Below are 21,246 nucleotides of genomic sequence, written 5' to 3' on the forward strand. Positions count from 1 at the left end.
CCTAGAGACAAATGAACACGAAAGCAAGAATATCCAAAAGCTATGGCATGAAATGAAAGCAGCTCTAATAGGGAAATCTACAGCAATACAATCTTACCTCAGGAAACAAGAAAAATCTCAAATAAACAACCTAACCTTGTACCTAAAGCAATTAGAAAAAAAAGAAAAAACAAAACCCCAAGTCAGCAGAAGGAAAGAAATCATAAAGATCAGAGCAGAAGTAAGTGAAATGGAGACAAGGATAACAACAGGTCAATAAAACTAAAAGGTGGTTCTTTGAGAAGGTAAACAAAATTAATAAACCTTTACCTGGACTCAGCAAGAAAAAGAGAGCTCAAATCAGTAAAATTAGAAGTGAAAGGATTAATTACAATGGATACCACAGAAATACAAAGGATCATAAGAGACTACTATAAGCAACCATATGCCAATAAAATGGGACAACCTGGAAGAAGTGGACAAATTCTTAGATAGGCACAACCTTCCAAGACTGAACCAGGAAGAATGAGAAAACAGGAACAGACCAAACCCACGTACCTATGGTCACGCAATTTACGACAAAAGAGGCAGAAATATACAATGGGGGAAAGACCGTCTCTTCAATAAGTGATGTTGGGAAAACTGGACAACTACATTAAATAAATGAAACTAGAACACTCCCTATCACTATACACAAAAATATAAACCCCAAATGGATTAAAGACCTAAATGTTAAGGCTAAATATTTTAAAACTCTTAGAGGAAAACATAGGCAGAACACTCTGACAAAAATCACAGAGAGATCTTTTTTTTTTTTTTTTTCCCAATAGCATTGACTTTTATTCATTCACGTTAAGTCACCTGAAATGGTATCTGTTGCATTTAAATGCTCATTAATGTAAATGGCTGAACAAATCCATTTTAATGGATATTCAATCCATTAAAAAACTCAATATCCCACATGGTTAAAGTCACTTCAACATAGCCTCATGACAACTCCCACACCAAAAGAGTACTTTATTTTGTAAATTTTGACCCATTATTACTCCCATGTTATGGTCTTTTCAGCTGTCAAGCGTACAAGGTAAAGAAAAAATTTAGTTAGATGGGGGTTGCACCTGGAAAATAAATTTCTTAAACTCCATATACATGTTTCAAATCTGCTGGGTCCCAAGTCCATCTATGAACTCCCAGGCTGCCAGTATCATGTGCAGCATACTAAAGCTACACTATCTGAATAGCTTATTAATTCTGCATAAATCAGGTCAACCAATGTGTCAACCTGTAACAGACTGCGCATTTTTAACTGAACATGGCAAAATATTCACTCTCTTGAACTTTACATCATCTTTGATGTCAAACAATGAGGCAAATCCCAACAGTATATACAAAAAACAGCTTTGCGTTTACAAAAGATTGTTTCCCATACTGATTAATCCAGGCAGCTAACTCACTGGTTTATGCAACTTTATTGAAGAAAAATAAATCAATTACTAGCAGAGCTATTAGTTGATCACTCATCCATTGACAACTTGCATCATTTATTCAGTGCTATATTAAACAGTGTATTGGAAGATAGATTAACTAATAGCTCCAAGCCTCCTAACAATTTAAATGAAAGTTACAAAATGTTTTGAGACCCTATTTTGGAATACAAAGGGTGTTTGACTTCCAATTTCCATTCTCTGTAGAACAAGAACAGGTCATTCCTTTATTGACATGCATAAAATACATCACATTTTCTGTTCTGCTGATGCTATAAATTCAATACCAATTCTCCAGCCATATCAGTTATGAGCATAAAGTATATCATGTAACCTCAAATCTCTAACAGTGGAAGGCTTAAACAAGAATGGATGCTGCTAGAATAATGCTGCTTCCTTTGATGTGACAACTCAGCATCCATCTCCCTCCCTCTCAGATGATTCTTCAGCATGTTAGAGCAGTGAGGAATGGTTTTAGTCTCATAACCAAGTTAGAGTGAAGACACTGGCCACATAATACACATGCTCCATTTTTTTTTTTAAATTCTGAATCTTGGGCAACTGTTCTCTTGTAACTACTTTACAGTTTCTAAAAGCAGTTATTGTCCAAAGCTGGAAGAACTTAAGTCTTCTCAGATGAGCATGTGAATGAATGGAGGGAGGTAAACAAAAAATAAAATTAAAAAAGATGAGGTCTGATAGGGGAGCAGCCGGATAAGAAAATCAAAAAAGGAACAGTAATTTAAAGTTTATTCCAGCTATAATGCAGGTTATTCTGACTTTAAGGTAGCATCACATGGCATACTTCTGAGTCCATTCCCGAGATATTCTGTTGTACTTATCTCTGTTTTATAGATCCGTGCAATCTCTGGCACTAGGGGGTCATCTGGGTTTGGATCACATAGCAGTGAACAAATGGATAAAAGAACTTTAGAAATAGTTAAAGCAGGAGACCACTGTGATCTTAGAATATCGAGACAAATGCTGCCATTACTGTTAATATTTGGATGATAAATTCTTGTTGTAAATGCAACCTTAGGTGGTTTGAAGGGGTAGTCTGTAGGAAAATGAATTGTCAAAAAGAATACACCGCCTTGATATGGGCTGTCATTAGGTCCCATAATTGTGGCTTGCCAATGAAACATGTCATCCCCAACTGGACCTGCAGAACATTGTGCTGGAGGGTCACGGGCCAAATCACTAAGTTCCTTATTAATCCGTTTCAGCGCCATAGTCTGTGCTTTTCGTCTGGCTCCTCACTATCTCGGTGTGTGCTCGAAGGTCCGGCCAAAACTCTTGATTATCCTGGCGGCTGGGAAGGATTGTCTCTTCGTCTCACACCGGCTCTGCCAGACACAGGCGCTTGGTATTGAGGAGGCGGATCTCGCGAGAACCTCGAGGCTAGTAACAGGAGCTCGAGAGATCTTTTTCAATCCACCTCCCAGAGTAATGAAAATGAAAACAAAAACAAACAAATGGAACCTAATTAAATGTAAAAGCTTTTGCATAGCAAAGGAAACCATAAACGAAACAAATAGACTATCCACAGAAAGGGAGAAGGTATTTACAAAGTATGCCACCAACAAGGCATTAACCTCCAAAATATACAAACAGCTCATGCAGCTCAGTAACAAAAAAATTAGCAATCCAATAAAAAAATGGGCAAAGGCCTAAATAGATATTTTTCCAAAGAAGACTCACAGATGGCCAAGAAGTACATTGAAAGATATCCAACATTAAAGAAATGCAAATCAAAACTACAATGAAATATCACCTCACATCCTCAGAATGGCCATCATCAAAAAGTCGACAAATAACAAATGCTGGTGAGGGCATGGAGAAAAGGCAACCCCCTTGTACACTGTTCGTGGAGAAGTAAATTGGTACAGCCACTATGGAGAACAGTATGGAGATTCCTTAAAGAACTAATACAGAACTACCATATGGGACTTCTTGGTGGTCCAGTGGTTGAGAATCCACCTCCCAGAGCGGACACAGGTTTGATCCCTGGTCTGGGAAGAATCCATATGCTGTGGGGCAACTAGGCCTGAGCGCCACAACTAATAAAGTCCATGTACCCTAGAGCCCATACTCCACAACAAGAGAAAGCACTGCAATGAGAAGCCTGCCCACTGCAACTAGAGAAAGCCCGCACACAGCAATAAAGACCCAGCACAGCCAAATAAGTAAACGGAAGAAGAAAAAAACTACCATATGATCCAGCAGTCCCACTCCTGGGCACTTGAGAAGATATATGCACTCCATTGTTCACTGCAGCACTTTTACAACTGCCAAGACATGGAAGCAACCTGAATGTCCATCAACAGAGGAATGGATTAAAAAAGATGTGGTACACTTGTACAATGGAAAATTATTCAGCTGTTAAAAAAAATGAAGTGCCATTTGCAGCAACATGGATGAAACCAGAGATTATCACACTAAGTTGAGTAAGTCAGAGAAAGACAAATACATTTGCTTACATGCAGAATATTATAAAATTAAAAAAAAAAAAGGAAAAAAAGGTACAGATGAATGTATTTACAAAACAGAAAGAGACTCTCAGACTTCAAAAACAAACTTATGGTTACCAAAATGGAAAAGCTGGGGGGCGGGGTGGAAAGGATAAATTAAATGTTTCAGACTGACACATACCCACTAATATATTTAAAACAGATAACCAACAAGGACCCAGGGAGCTCTACTCAACATTCTGTAATAAGCTAAATGGAAAGATAACTTGAAAAAGAATAGATACATGTACAACTAATTACTTTGCTGTTTGGAGAAGGAAATGGCAACCCATTCTAGCATTCTTGCCTGGAGAATCCCATGGACAGAGAAGCCTGGGAGGCTACAGTCCACAGGGTCGCAAAGAGTCGGACATGACTGGGCAACTTCACTACTACTACACTACTACACCTGAAACTAACACAACACTGTAAATCAACCACACTCCAATATAAAAGAAAAAAGTTGAAAAAGACAGAACCCTGTGGGACCCTCCCATGTACAAAAGCCACTCCATGTTCCTTTCTTGTTTGTACACAAAGGATGTAGTCTGCTAAGCCTTTTCTGAATTCCAAAGAGCAGAGTCAAGCAGTCACTAATTAAGGAAGGGAAGGAATACAAAATCAAAGAAAAAGCCAAGAAATTGCTCTTTGTAGTTGAAACAATAGTTCATCTATAATCAGAGTCCTAGTTCCTCCTCGAGGAATATATTCAACAATCTCATGCACATCTTACAACTGTTCTGCAGAAACTAAGACCCCTATCCAGCTTGACGATGACGACTACATGCTGACCACAAGCACTAGACCCCAGACTGGACTAAACTAGGGTTAATGATTAAGATTCCTAAAACGTCATCCTGTTAACTTACCACCAACCAATCAGAAGAAAGTGAAGCACCCTGCAACCCTCAACCCAAATGTTGCCTTTAAAAACCCTTTCCTGAGGACTTCCCTAGTGGTCCAGTGGTTATGAATATGCCCTGCAATGCAGGTGACATGAGTTTGATCCCTGGTAAAGGAACTAAGATCCCACATGCCGCGGGGCAGCTAAGCCCAAGTTCAGCAACCAGAGAGTCTGTGCGCTGCAAAGAAGATCCCACATGCCACAACTAGGACCCCAGGCAGCCAAATTAAAAAAAACCTTCCCCAAAAAACAGTCATTAGGGAGTTTGTGCCTTTTGAGCATGAGTTGTTCGTTCTCCTTGCTTGGCACCATGCAATAAAACACTGCACTTTCCCTCAACACAAACCCCTGTCAATAGATTGGCCTTGCTGTGTGATAGGCAAGCAGATCTAAGTTTGATTCAGTAACAATTTTGGTGACCATGAAGGCACAGCCATCTTGAGAGGCATCTCATCCACTGTACATCAACCCCCGACTGACAGTGGCACTCAGATCTTGTCCACCTGGTGCCTGAGCACTTCTGTCTCAGGGACACCCCAAGTGTTTACCACTAATGGCATCAATGGCCTGCAGTGTTTTCAATGCCCTGGTAAAGGAAACAAGGTTCTGGTCCTGGTCTGTAAGAGATCTCTAGTAAGTGGTGCAACCACTCATGTCCAGGGCATTCTTCCCTAGTGGGCTGCCCTGACTGGAATTTTACTTTGGGGAGGGGGGGAGGTGTAGGACTCTGTCACCTGGTTTTGAGCACACTACCACTTTAATTGGACTTTCCTTTCCAGATCAAAGAGTCCCTTCGTTGTCCAGCACCACCTGAGCAGTAATCGAGAAACTCCCTGTTACAGCAAGGCTCATCTGCACCCCTATTCTCATGCCAGGTAACTGACCCTGAGAAGACTCCAGACACGGATCTGCTAGTCTGTTTCTGGTAACATCAGTCATGTGAAAGAACAATGGGTAATGAAAGCTATGTTCCATCTTGTAGTTCCCTAAGGTATATTTTGCAAACCTGGAAGATCTTAAGTTGTACTCCCATGAAAAGAAAGACAATGATTTTAACTGTAACACCACATGGCCCCAGTATTCTTTAGGCTCTGATGAACAATGACCCCTCAATTGTCTGTAGACTATAACACCTACATTCAACTAGAACTGTTTTGTAAAAGGGAAAGAAAATGGGATAAAATTCCTTATGTAAAGGTTTCTATGGCATTGCATCAAAATGAACTTGACTTTTATCTTGGGAGTCTCTGTACATGAGTGTGAATTCTGTTTCCTCTCTGGTTTCCCCCCTCATTAGGGGATCCTGGACCTGATTTGGGAGGAGACCCCACCATAAGGAGAGAAAGGAAATGAAAGGATTAATCATTCTCAGAGACACCCCTGACACTGATCCTCATTAGAGGACCCTGGTCTTTACCTTTGTTAGAGTCCTGGTAACTTAAATGTAGTCTTAGACACTCATAGAAACTAACAGTTTAAATTCAGTCAAGAGGCTGTCAGAGCTGGCAAGTTCATCTAGAAGTGAGGCATGTGAATGTGAGTGTTATATATTACTGTCTATGACTACTAGTTGTTTATGAAAGCTCTTAAAAATTGGATGGTAATTCTAGCAAAGAATTTTCATCATAAAAACAAAGAAATTTAATTTGTATAACAAATAGCTTGTGACACCAAAACAATAGATCTCAATGAAGGCAGCTACTCCCCTGACCAGACTGTTTTAGAAACTTGAGGGGGAGTTTCTGGTTCAGTTAAGGAAACTATTAGTATTTGCAGGCAGGAGACTGGGATATTGAACACCCTGAAGTAGGTAGGATGGTCACAATCATGAATGGTCCCATGCAACTTTGAATGTCCTACCAGATAGTCAGATGGGTGAAAAAAACAACTTATTAATTTAATTATCTAAATTTAGATCCTAACTCTACTCTACATATAAAGACAAAGTGCTTTCCCTTGGTAATAATAATATAGGAATGCAGGAAAACTGAGGAAAGAACTACTTTATTTTCCTCAGAACTCTGCCAAGAGCTAGATACTACTGTAAAGGATCGTGTCATTGAGTAACACCAAACAAGGTGTTTAGATTACCAATTCAACATACTTGTAACAGTCTGCATTTGTGGGTATTGCAGTCATAATGATTTAAATATGCCTCTATTTATATATGTCATTGAGTATGATCACATGTAAGCATTTATATTATATATTGAAATACCAGTACTTTTTAAAAGTAAATTATAATTGGACAGTACATTGATATCTTTAAAATTATGTGTGTAGATAGATTTTATCATCTATGAATTTTATTTCAGGATAATCAAAGGGGCATTATAAAATATATGTTATAAAAAAGGAACACTGGTTCTACTGTACTTGAGAAACACTGATAAGACTGTTTCTGAGAATAAATGTGATCTATAATTACTATTATAAAAATGGAAATGTTCTTTCCAAATGGTTTTTATTCTAATAATCTGTACAAATAACAAACATTTAAAAGGTAAAAAGCATAGAATTAAGGGATCCATCAAAACCAAAGATGACCAGAAAAAAGAAACTTATCTGTATATTTGTTGTCTATACATCATTATGGATTAAGTCTTCAATAAGGTCCAACAAATTCAAATAATATTAACACCTAAGCCTGTAACATATTGCTCCAAAAGTTCAGTTCATATAGTAAATTTTTTTTTAAAAAGCTGAAATTTATTAAATATTTTATTATGTGTCAAGCAATAATCTTTGTTATCTTTGGCAATAATCCTATAAAGTAGATACTATTATTATTTCCATGTTCATGTGGCAAACCTAAGGCTCATAGAGGGTAAGTAACCTGCTTAAGAGATCAGAGCCAATATTCAAGCTAAGGTGTTAAAACCTCAGAAATCACCCTTTAATCCTTAATCCATTTACCTTACCCAAGCAAGTCAGGAAATTCCTCTAGGTTTCATTTTTTTACATTAACAAAATTGAACTGCTGAAAGGTTAAATGAAATAAAATATGTACTGCTACCATCATTTACTACACTAAATGCCTATTGCTGCATTATAAGAGCGTCTTAATAATAGTTATTCTATTATTCTACTGTTATTCTCAGTATACTCCACACTGTTCTACAATAGAGGCTGCCACGATTCTACATTCTATTCTATTGTTATTCTAAACACATTATTCTCTAATTATTGACAATACAATTCCAATCAAAATTCCAATATTTTAAAGGCTAACCTTTTGTCTTATACACCACAATTTTAATATATTTGGCAATAATTACTAGTCATCTACCACTCGATTCAGCAATCCTGTTTCAGGAATCTATCCTCAGACAAGCCTGCACATATATGAAATGGTATAATTACAAGGTTATTTGGTACAGAACTGTTTGTAAGAGCAAAAGATTTTAAACAACCCAACTGTTTATCAATAGCGGGGTGGCTAAGCAAACTAAAAGTTATGTCCATACTAAAGATACTATGAGGCAGAAAGGGGAAAAAAAGACAAAAAAATGAAGAAGCATTTCTCTTTACTTACATGGAAAGACTGTCACAATTCATTGCTCAATTTGAAAAAAAAAAAAAAAGCAAAGTACAATGAGGGGGGAAAAGTCTTTTCAATAAATGGTGCTGAAGGACTTTCCTGGCGGTCTAGTGGTTAAGATTCTGCACTTCCAAAAAAAAAGATTCTGCACTTCCACCTCAGGGGGCGTGGGATGGATCCCCGGTTGGGGAGCTAAGACCCCACACATCGCGCAGTTACAAAAAAAATTAAAATGGTGCTGAGACAACCGGATATCTGTATGCAAGAGTGAAGCTGATCCTCTAACTCACAAGGCATATAAAAAATTAACTCAAAACGAACCAAAGACCTAAATAACTATAAAACTCTTAGGAAGATAACAAAGGCATAAATCTTTGTGACCTTGGATGAAGCAATGATTTCTTAGATACAACACCAAAAAACACAAGAAACAAAACTAAATGTAGATAAAGCAAATATGATCAAAATTTTAAACTTTTATGCTCCAAAAGGACACCATCTAAAACGTAAAAAGACAATCCGTAAGAGAATATTTTTGTAAATTCCTATTATCTGTTAACAAGCTTGCACTTAGAACATATAAAGAATTGTTTAGTCACTAAGTCATGTCCAACTCTTTTGCGACCCACACAAACCATTGCCCTCCAGGCTCCTCTATCCATGGGAATTCCCAAGCAACAATACTGGGGTGGGCTGCCATTTCCTGCTCCAAGGGATCTTCCTGACCCAAGAATCTAACCCACACCTCCTGCATTGGCAGGTGGATTCTTTGTCACTGAGTCACCAGGGAAGCTCCATATAAAAAATTATTAATATTTAATAAAAAAATTAAGAGCCAATTAAAAATGAACAATGGATCTGAACTGAAATTTCTCCAAAGAAGACACACAGATGGTGTAAAAAGATGTTCAATGTCATTAGCCATCAGGGAAATGGAAATCAAGCCCACAAATGAGATACCACTTTATACTAAAATCGCTATAAAAAATGACAATAACAAGTCTTGATGAGGATATGGAAAAACTGGACTCCACAAATGAGATAACACTTCATACCCACTAAAATGGCTGTAATAAATGACAATAACAAGTGTCAATAAGGATATGGAAAAACTGGACTCCTCATACATTACTGATAGGAACGTAAAATGGTACAGCCACTGTGGGAAACAGTCTGGCAGGATCTAAAAGTAGAATTACCACATTATCTAATGACTGCATTCGTTGATACATAACCAAGAGAACTTTAAAAATATACAGTTCAAAGATACTGCAGGTTCAGTTCCAGACTACCACAATAAAGAGTACCATGAATTTTTGTTTCCTCAGTGGATATAAAAGTTATATTTACATTATACCATCCATAGACTATAAATGTACAATAGCATTATGTTTAAAACATGTTTGTACCTTAATTTAAAAATATTTTATTGCTAAAAGAAATGTTAACCATCATCTGAGCCTTCAGTCAGTCATAATCTTTTTGCTGGTGGAAAGTTTAAAATACTGCAAGAATTACCAAAATGTGACACAGACACATGAATTAATTAAGCAAATACTGTTGGAAATATAGAGCTGCACAGACTTGTTCCATGCAGGGTTGCCACAAACCTTCATTTGTTAAAAAAAAAAAAAACAGTATCAACAAATATAATAAAGTGAAGCACTATAACTTGAGGTATGCTTGTATTCATACAAAAACTTTTACAAGATGTTAAAAGGAAAAATGAAATACTGATTCATGCTACAACATGAATGGATCTTGAAAACATCATAAAAAGTGAAAGAAGCCAGACACAAAAGACCACAATTGTGTGACTTCATTTAAATGAAATGTCCAGAATAGGCAAATTCATAGAGACAGAAAGTTACTGGTTACCAGGAGGGAGAAGAGGAATGCAGAGTGACACCTAATGGGCATGGAGTTTCCTCAGGAATAATGAAAATGTTCTAGAATTAGATAGTAGTGATGCTTGCATAACTTTCTGAATATACAAAGAGTCACTAAATTGTACACTTTAAAAGGACGAATATTACGGATGTAAATTACATCTCAATTTAAAAAATAATGATTTGAGGAAGAATGGAGCCTGAGTCCCTTCGCTGTTCACCTGAAGCTACCACAACATTGTTAATTGGCTATACCCCAACACAAAATTAAAGTTTGAGGGAAAAAAAGAAAAAATACTGAATGTGAATCAGCTATTAATGAACCAATCCACAATTTCTGTGATTATCTGATAGTTATGTATATAATCTCACATTCCCTTTCTCTAAGATGTAGGATTACAGTAGTGCCAATATATTACCCAAAAGTATACAAACCAGAGTTTCTCAATCACAAAGTCTGGTTTTTCCTTCAGGTGAAAGAAAGATTAAAAGCACAAATATCTGTGACAACATTCATAATTTGTATTAATACCTACATTTCTGACACTGTAAAAACTTAGTAAAGAGTCCGCGTGCCAATGCAGGGGACGTGGGCTTGATCCCTGGTCCAGGCAGACTCCACATGCCACAGAGCAACTAAGCCCATGTGCCGCAACTACGGAGCCCAGGCACTACAGCCCACAAGCTGCAACCACCAAGCCCCTGAGCTGCAGCTACTGAGCCCAGGCACCCCAGAACCCGTCCTCTGCAACGAGAGAAGCCACCACAGTGAGAACCCCACACACAGCAACAGAGAGTAGCTCCCACCTGCCACAGTTAGAGAAAGTCCATGCACAGCAACGAAGACCTAGCGCAGCCAAAAATCAATTCATTCATTAAATTAAAAAAAAAAGCCCACAACTTCTGACTTTAAATTCTGGAGTTATCTTGGGCATTCACACCAGAGAATGAAAACTTATGTTTGCATAAAAATCTATGCATGGATGTTCATAGCAGCTTTACTCCTAACAGCCCCAAACTGTACGTAGCAGGTGAATGGCTGTCCTTCAGCAGGTGAATGGTTAAACACACCAGGCAATATTACTCAGACATAAAAAGGAATGAGTAACTGATACATGCAACAAGTTGGATGAATCTCTAGGGAGTTATACAAAGTCACAAAAGCCAATTCCAAAAAGTTACAACGTAACACTTTTGAAATGACAAAACCATAACCCAGGAAAACAGATTAGGGTTGTCGGGGTTAGGGATGGGGACAGAAGGGAGTAGTCACCAGAGAGGTGGATATGGTTATAAAAGGGCATCTTTTATATGGAACAATTTAGTACCTTGTTGCAGTAGTGGATATAATCATCTACACATGTGATAAAACAGTATACAATACAAATGACTACAAGAAAAACTGGGGCATTTGAACAATGGATTCAAACAGATTATATCTGTGGATTATATCAAGATCAATATCATGATTATGATATTGCATTATAGCTTTGTAAAATGTTATCTCTGGGGAAAACTGTGTAAAGGGTAATCCTCTGTATTATTTCTTACAATTGCATGTGAATTTATCTCAATAAAAATTTTAGTTTAAAAAAAGGTGCAGATCAATGTATATAGGGTGCTACATTTAAAGTAAAACTAAAATTATATTTGTATTTACATAAATAACACTGAAAGGATACCGAAAGTGGTTATCTTAGGGTGGGGAGAAATAGGGTAGGAACCAACACTTTTCAATGCATAAGTGTTTAAAATAGTTGTATTTTTGAAGCATGTTACCAAGTTTCCTGGTCAAAAATAATAAAATATTAAGAGTACCTTTTGTTCAAAAAAGAACTTAATTCAGTACACATTCTCTTGCTCTGGAAAGTACTCCAATTTCAATTATCCTTACCTCTAACCTCTGTGTCTGATCCTTGCCCAAAAGGTCACGAACTTCTTCATTATATATTTCCAAATAAGACACTCGAACCAAAAATCTGTAAAGAAAACAGTGAAATATTTATTAGAACAGTTTTAAAAACGTGTTTATAAAGGTTGTACATCTTATGTTTGTACTTCTCGATATTAGAAAATAATTATTTTACCTCGTATCACCCTCTGCTTTTGCAATATGACCAAATATGTGAGCAAAGGAATTTGGAATGATTCCTCTAAGTTCAGGAACAGCTCGAACACCTTCCATGGTAAACGTTTTCCCAGTTCCAGTTTGTCCATATGCAAAAATAGTCCCTGAAAACAATGAAGAGAATCAATCACTTTGTAGAGTCTGATGCTACAGAACAATAGCTCTTAAAATTAATTCTTTTGACACTGTGATGCAATTTCTACCCTGGATTTAAAGTTTATTCTAATATAAATTTCTCCTTTATTATCAGCAATTACAGCATGAACTGTGTAGCACACGAGCACAGTACTGTTGAAGTTCTAGAGCCAATGAGATAAATGTAAAATCGAACATTTTAGCTAATCCTAAGAAATTTATGTTTGTTAATTACTTAATGTGGACATTAAATTGGAGAAGGTAGTATAGTTACAGCAAAAGAACAAAGGTCCCAGAGTAGAAAGACCTCAACGTGAATCTACACATTTGCCACTTTTCGACATATGACCTTAGAAACTATCTACCCAAAGATTAACTCAATAGTAAAATGAGGATAAGAATAACTATTCTGCATTGATCACATGAAACAAGCAAGAATCACATGAAACAATTTACTTCAAGCAACCAACATGACACCTAGCAAATAGCTTAATCCTAAAATAAGTATGTTATTTCAAAATAAAAGTTTTAAGTAACAGCTGTAAGGAATAGGGGGAATTAACAAAAAGAAGTGACAATATATTAAAAGTAATTACAGATACAACTTAAATTTTCTAAATATCCAAATTAATTCATTTAACAAATACTACACACCTGAGTCTGGCATGGTGCTATGATTCAGGGACACAATGATAAAGACAAACACAATCTTTAATCTCATGCTATGTGTCATCTTGGGGAGGACATATTAGCCAAATAATTATAACCAAGATGAGTGTTGGGAATGAGAAACACAGAGTTCTACGTGAGAGTCAGGGACATAATCAAGGCAAGAAAACTAAGGAAGAAGGAAAGGGGAAGAGGTCAAAGAAGGCTTTCCAGAAGAGTCCATCTAATATATGAGCATGAGTTAGAAACAGATGGGCAGCAAAAGGCAAAAAAGAAAATGGAGATTTTGCAAAAATGCAAGGAGACCAGAATGGAAGAAACAGAGATGGAAAAGGACAGTGGATGCGGTTAGAGCTGAAAAAACTGATTAATTACACAGGGTGATGAAGAACATGTTAAGGTTCTAGAGCTTATCTTAAAAACAAAGTGAAGACACAATGATTTTTCAGTCAGAAGAGTGTCACCATCACTGGCTGTACTGTATACAAAGAACTGGAAACAAGCATGGGAGAAGTGAAGAAACAGTTAGAGGGCTGACACGGTTAACCAGGTAAGAGATGGTGCTGACAACAGCAGGGGCTGAGAAAGATGGAAAGTGTTTCACAGGTATTTAGCAGTTAGAATCAAGACGCCTGGGAAAGAACTAGTCAAAAGGGGACCAGGGAAAAGGAAGAACTGAGGGTGACTTTCAAATTTCTGGCCTGACCAAGGGAATGTAATGCTAAGCTATGTTCTGAGATGGTGAACACCACTGGAAGAAATAACAGTTTGAACGGGAAGATCATGCCCTGAGTTTGGAGGTACTGAGCTTTAAGTCTACGATACACTCAAATGGATGTGCCAAGCAAGCAGGCGGATGGGTGAGACTCATTTGCCAACTGAAGCTACGGCACTGGGTGAGATTTCCTCAGGAGACACTACAGTAGGTAGCCTAGGAAGTGACAGCATAAACGAAAAAGGTTCCTTAACTACTACCACTCTATTCAGTTAATACAAATGTCATCATCGTCAAACTTCTAATGAAAATAATCATAACATAAACCATTTCTATAGTGGGAATAAAGAAGTAAATTTTTTCTAACTCCCTAAATATTTCAAATTCTTTCATTAAGAATATAATTTACTACATTAAAAGGAGCTAAAAATACCATGAACTCATATACTGCATCTTAGAAAAGACAAAACAGCCATCCTTTACTGATCATCTGATGTGCTATGTCATATACTTTATATGCATTCCTATTTAATTTTCACCCCAATCCTAAGAGCTAGGCAATATTTATACCCCCACAGCTTAGCTGAGGAAACAAAGGCTTACAGAGGTTGAATTACTTGCTCTATGTCATTTTACACAAAATCTGAACACACTCCAGTTGGCTGCACAGCCCATGTATTTTTACCAGTATATAATGACCAAAAAAAAATTTTTAACTCAAAATTAATACCTACTTAATGCAGAACTTCCTTAGTGGTGCAGTGGATAGGAATCTGCCTGCCACCACAGGGGACACAGGTTGGATCCCTGGTCTGGGAAGATCCCACATGCTGTGCAGCAACTACGCCTGTGTGCCTCTGAGCCAACACTCTAGAGCCCACAAGCCACAACTGCTGAGGCTGTGTGGCACAACTATGTAAGTCTGCACACACTAGGGGCCACAAGTTCCAACTACTGAGCCTCTGGGCCACAACTAATGAAGTCCATGTGCCTAGAGCCTATACTCTGCAACAAGAGAAGTCACTGTAATAATAAGAGGCTCAAGCACCACAACAAAAAGTAGCCCCCGCTTGCCACAACTAGAGAAAGCCTATGCAAAGCAACGAAGATCTAGCACAGCCAAAAAAATACATAAATAAAATGAATGCAATTTCTATGAATGTATTAAATACATGATCATTACTAATTTTAAAAGTATATTAAGTAACTAGAGAAAGAAGAACAAACAAAACCCAAAATTAGTAGAAGGAAAGAAATCAAACAATCAGAGGAGAAGCAGAAATAAATGAAATAGAGACAAAGAAAACAACAGAAAAGAACAATAAAACTAAAAGTTGCTTCTCTGAAAAGATAAAATGATAAATCTTTAGCCAGACTCATTAAGAAAAAAGACGATTCACATCAATAAAGTTAGAAATGAAAAGGAAGTTATAATGGACACCGCAGAAATACAAAGCATCATAAGAGACTACTACAAGCAACTATATGTCAATGAAATGGACAGCCTAGAAGAAATGGACAAATTCTTAGAAATATACAACCTTCAAAGACTGAACCAAGAAGAAATACAAAATACAAACAGACCAATTACAAGTTACAACAGAGATGGTCTTGATCACTGCCTCTAGTAACGTTAAAGAAGCTGAAGTTGAACGGTTCTATGAACACCTACAAGACCTTCTAGAACTAAAACCCAAAACATTCCTGAAATGGTCACTGATTCCTAAAATGCTCAATTCTCCTGCTCAAAATTCTCCAAGCCAGGCTCCAATAGTACGTAAAACAGGAACTTCCAGATGTTCAAATTGGGTTTAGAAAAGGCAGAGGAACCAGAGATCAAATTGCCAACATCTGTTGGATCATAGAAAAAGCAAGGGAGTTACAGAAAAACATCTACTTCTGCTTTATTGATTACACCAAAGCCTTTGACTGTGTGGATCACAACAAACTGTGGAAAATTCTTCAAGAGATAGGAATACCAGACCACCTGACCTGCCTCCTGAGAAATCTCTATGCAGGTCAAGAAGCAACAGTTAGAACCAGACATGGAACAACAGACTGGTTCCAAATTGGGAAAGGAGTACATCAAGGCTGTATATTGTCACCCTGCTTATTTAACTTCTATGCAGAGTGTATGAGAAACGTTGGGCTGGAAGAAGCAGAAGCTGGAATCAAGATTGCCAGGAGAAATATCAATAACCTCAGATACGCAAATGACACCATCCTTACGGCAGAAAGTAAAGAGGAACTAAAGAACCTCTTGATGAAAGTGAAAGAGGAGAGTGAAAAAGCTGGCTTAAAACTCAACATTCAAAAAACTAAGCTCATGGCATCCAGTCCCATCACTTCATGGCAAACAGATGGGGACAATGGAAACGGTGACAGTCTTTATTTTCTTGGGCTCCAAAATCACTGCAGATGGTGACTGCAGCCATGGAATTAAAAGACGCTTGCTCTTTGGAAGAAATGTTATGACCAACCTAGACAGCATATTAAAAAGCAGAGACACTGCTTTGCCAACAAAGGTCCTTCTAGTCAGAGCTATGGTTTTCCCAGTGAGAGATGGACTATAAAGAAAGCTGAGTGCCAAAGAATTGATGCCTTTGTATTATGGTATTGGAGAAGACTCTTGAGAGTTCCTTGGGCTGCAAGGAGATCAAACCAGTCCATCCTAAAGGAAATCAGTCCTGAATATTCATTGGAAGGAATGATGCTGAAGCTGAAACTCCAATACTTTGGCCACCTGATGGGAAGAACTGACTCACTGGAAAAGACCCTGATGCTGGGAAAGACTGAAGGCAGGAGGAGAAGGGGACAACAGAGGATGAGATGGTTGGACGGCATCACCAACTCGATGGACATGAGTTTGAGCAAACTTCAGGCGTTGGTGATGGACAGGGAAGCCTGGCATATTGCAGTCCATGGGTCGCAAAGAGTTGACATGACTGAGCGACTGAACTGAAAATTAAAACTGATTTTAAAACTCCCAACAAACAAAAGTCCAGGACCAGAAGGCTTCACAGGCAAATTCTATCAAACATTTAGAGAAGAGTTAACACCTCTGAAACTTTACAAAAATTGCTGAGGAAGGAACACTCCCAAACTCATGCTATGACGCCACTATCGTCCTGACACCTAAACCAGACAAAGACGCCACACACAAAAAAAAGGAAATTGCAGGCTCCAATATCACTGATGAGCATAGATGCAAAAATTCTCAACAAAATTCTCAGCAAACCAAATCCAACAATACATTAAAAGAATAATACACCATGATCAAGAGGGATTTATCCTGGGGTTAATATAAGGATTCTTCAATAACCACAAATCAATCAGTGTGATAAACCATATTAACAAACTGAAAGATAAAAACCATATGATCATCTCAATAGACGGAGAAAGTTTTTGACAAAATTCAACACCCATTTATGATCAAGTCTCCAAAAAGCGGGCACAGAAGGACCCTACCTCAACATAATCAAAGGCCGTATATGACAAACCCACAGCTAACATCATTCTCAACAGGGAAAAACTAAAAGAATTTCCTCCAAAATCAGGAACAAGACAAGATGTCCATTCTTGCCACTTTTATTCAACACAGTTTTGGAAGTCTTAGATACAGCAATCAGAGAAGAAAAAGAAATAAAAGGAATCCATACTGGAAAAGAAGTAAAACTGTCAGCATTGCAGATGACATGATACTATACATACAAAATCCTAAAGATGCCATCAGAATGCTACTAGCACTCAATGAATTTGGTAAAGTTACAGAATACAAAGTCAAAACACAAAAATCTGTTGCAATTCTATATACACTAACAACAAAAGATCAGACAGAGAAATTAAACAATCCTTTACCACCGCATCAAAAAGCATATAGTACCTAAAATAAACCTAAAGAGGCAAAAGACCTGTACTCTGAAAGACACTGACAAAAGAAACCAAAGGTGATACAAACGGATGGAAAGCTATACCATGTTCTTGGATTGGAACAATCAATACTGTCAAAATGACTATACTACCCAAGGCAATTTACAGATTCAATGCAATCTCTATTAAATGACCAATGGCGTTTTTCACAGAACAAAAAAAATTTTAATGTATATGGTAACAAAAAAGACCCAGAATAGCCAAAGCAATCCTGAGAAAGAAAAAGGAGCTAGAGGAATCAGGCTCCCTGATTTGAGACTATCCAACAAATCTACAGTCACAAAATAGCATGGTACTGCCACAAAAACAGAAATATAAATCCATGTAATACGATAGAAAAGTCCAGAGATAAACCCAAACCCTTATTGTCAATTAACCTATGACAAAGGAGGCAAAACTATACAATGGGGAAAAGACAATCTCTTCAATAAATGGTGCTGGGAAAACTGGACAGCTACATGTAAAAAAAAAAAAAGAAAAGAAAAATGAAATAAAACACTCCCTAACATCATACATGAAAATTAACTCAAAATGGATTAAAGATCTAAATGTAAGACCAGACACTAGAGAACTCCTGGAGGAAAACATAGGCAGAATTCTTTGACATAAATCACAAGACTGTTTTCTATCCACCTTCTAGGGTAATAAAAATAATAATAATAATAATCAGATCTAATTAAGCTTAAAAGCTTTTTCACAACAATGGAAACCATAAACAAAATTAAATGGAATGGGAAAAAAATATTTGCAAAGTATGCCACTGACAAGAGATTAATCTGCAAAATATACAAACAGCTCATGCAGTTCTATATGAAAGAACCAAATAACCCAACCAAAAAATGGGCAGAAGACCTAAACAGACATTTCTCCAAAGAAGACATACAGATGGCCAATAGGCCCATGAAAGATGCTCAACATCACTCATTATCAGAGAAATGCAAATCAAAACCATAATGACATATCACCTCGCACCAGTAAGAATGACCATTGTTAAAATGTCTACAAATAATAAATGCTAGACAGGGTGTGGAAAAAAGAGAACTCTCCTACACTGTTGGTGGGAATGTAAATTGGTATAACTACTATGGAGAACACTATGGAGGGTCCTTAAAAAACTAAAAATAGAACCACCATATGATCCAGTAATCCCACAGAAAACCATAATTCAAAAAGATATAGGCACCGCAATGCTCATTAGAGCATTATTTACAATACTCAAGGCATGGAAGCAACCTAAATGTCCATCAACAACAGAACAGATAAAGAAGATGTGGTACCTATATACAATGGAACACTAATCGGCCATAAAAAAGAATAAAACAATGCCATTTGAAGCAGCATGGATGGATCTAGAGATTATCACACCAAGTGAAGTCAGAGAAAGACAACTATCATATGATATCACTTACATGTGGAATCTGGAAAAAAATTATACAAGTGAACTTGTTTACAAAACAGAAACAGACTTACAGTTACCAAAGGGGAAACCTGGCAGGCAGGGCTACGTGAGGAGTTTGGGGTTAATAAATACACATACTCTATATAAAACACATAATCAACAAGGACATACTGTCCAGCACAGGGAACTCAATTACTTGTAATAATCTATATGGGAAAAGAATCCGAAATAGGTGGATATCCATATAACCTAATCACTTTGCTGTATATCTGAAACACACAATTGTAAATCAACTATGCTGCTGCTAAGTCACTTCAGTCGTGTCCGACTCTGTGCGACCCCACAGACAGCAGCCCACCAGTCTCCCCCCTCCCTGGGATTCTCCAGGCAAGAACACTGGAGTGGGTTGCCAGTTCCTTCTCCAATGCATGAAAGTGAAAAGTGAAAGTGAAGTCACTCAGTCGTGTCTGACTCTTAGCGACCCCATGGATTGCGGCCTACCAGGCTCCTCCATCCATGGGATTTTCCAGACAAGAGTACTGGAGTGGGTTGTCACTGCCTTCTCTGACTATACTCCAATATAAAATAAAAATTAAATTTTAAAAAATTTTAAAATAAAAGGGTACTAATTTACAATATTAAAACTGAGAAAGAAGGACCACAAATCTCCTAAAATTAAAGAATCTCATCTTATTCTCGGCAATGAGAATCCAAATTTATACTTTTTAAATGTCACTCTTAAAAAATCTAATGCTATCATTTCCTTCATATGGACTTTTTAAATGTTAGTTTTTATTTATTTATTTTTTTAAATGTTAGTTTTTAAAAACTAAAAACATCCTGAGATTTTACCCAATCTCCTTGTTTCTAACTATCGCTAATACTTAAAATGACAGAAGGTTCATCAAAAAACTGCACAAGGATATTTACAGCAGCTACATATAACTGCCAAAACTTGGAAGCAACAAAGATTTCCTTTGTAGGCAGATAAAATCGCTGTACATCAGGACAATGGAATATTATTGCTGATTAAAAAAAGAGAGATGAGTTAATAAGTCATGAAAAGGCATGGAGGGAATTTAAGTGAATGTTACTATCAACCTGAAAAGGCAACATACTATATATATAGATATAAAACTCCAACTATGTGACACTCTGGGAAAGGCAGAACTGTGGAGACAGTGAAAAGATCAGTGACTGCCAGGGTTTAAGGGGGAGGGAGGGATGAACAGGTAGAGAACGGAGCAAAACAACTGCGTATGATATTACAGTGGTGAATAACTGTCAGTATATATTTGTCTAAACTCACAGAATGTACCATATCTAGAGTGAACCCTAATGCAATATGGGGCTTGGAGGATAACGATATGTTAATACAGGCTCATCCATTTTAACAAATGTAACCACTGTGGTGCAGGATGTTGACAGCGGGGAAGGTTGTGCATTTTGGGACACAGGGGAACTCTCAGTACTTTGTTCAATGTTACTGCAAACATAAAATGTTCTAAAAATAGCTTATTCATTTTAAAAATCTTTTTTAAATGGTAGAAGGATTATGTACTTGCTACTGAGAATCCAAAAAGTTACAATTAAACTACATGTGAATAATGCACAGTAAACTGCATTATATATACATGCCTAATTTTTGTCCTTTTGCAAAATATTTTTCTATTTTTACTATCAACAATCTTCAGTCAGCATAATACACTAGAAAACAGGCAGAAAGTCCTTGACATTCACATATTACCCTCTATAATGTTTATTTTATATATATATACATAACTGTTAATTCAAAATTCAACTTGTGGCATTTCTGATTCCAACAAAGATGGAATAAGAACCAAATTTACTCTCCTGATGGAACAAAAAGCAGACCAAATATATAAAATGATAGTTTTCAAGAGAATGAACATCAGTCAACAAAGGGCTGCGGTTCCTGAAAGGTAAGGTAGGTCATATGATT

General features: G+C 37.1%; 1 protein-coding gene and 1 pseudogene across 7 annotated transcripts in view; both read right to left on the minus strand.

Annotated features, from left to right (window-relative positions):
• Positions 1–21,246, minus strand: part of KIF3A (kinesin family member 3A) — a 94,103-nt gene that overhangs the window by 55,906 nt on the left and 16,951 nt on the right. For all 7 annotated transcript variants that reach the window (XM_027547092.1, XM_027547090.1, XM_027547089.1 and 4 more), the window contains 2 exons: positions 12,395–12,539; positions 12,202–12,286 (listed from right to left, as the gene is read on the minus strand). In XM_027547092.1, coding sequence (XP_027402893.1) covers positions 12,202–12,286; positions 12,395–12,539 — 230 coding nt within the window. The remainder of the gene's footprint in view (positions 1–12,201; positions 12,287–12,394; positions 12,540–21,246) is intronic.
• On the minus strand, positions 1,434–2,871 carry LOC113895652 (annotated as a pseudogene).

This window comes from Bos indicus x Bos taurus, chromosome 7, assembly GCF_003369695.1.
Source record: "Bos indicus x Bos taurus breed Angus x Brahman F1 hybrid chromosome 7, Bos_hybrid_MaternalHap_v2.0, whole genome shotgun sequence".
NCBI lineage: Eukaryota > Metazoa > Chordata > Mammalia > Artiodactyla > Bovidae > Bos > Bos indicus x Bos taurus.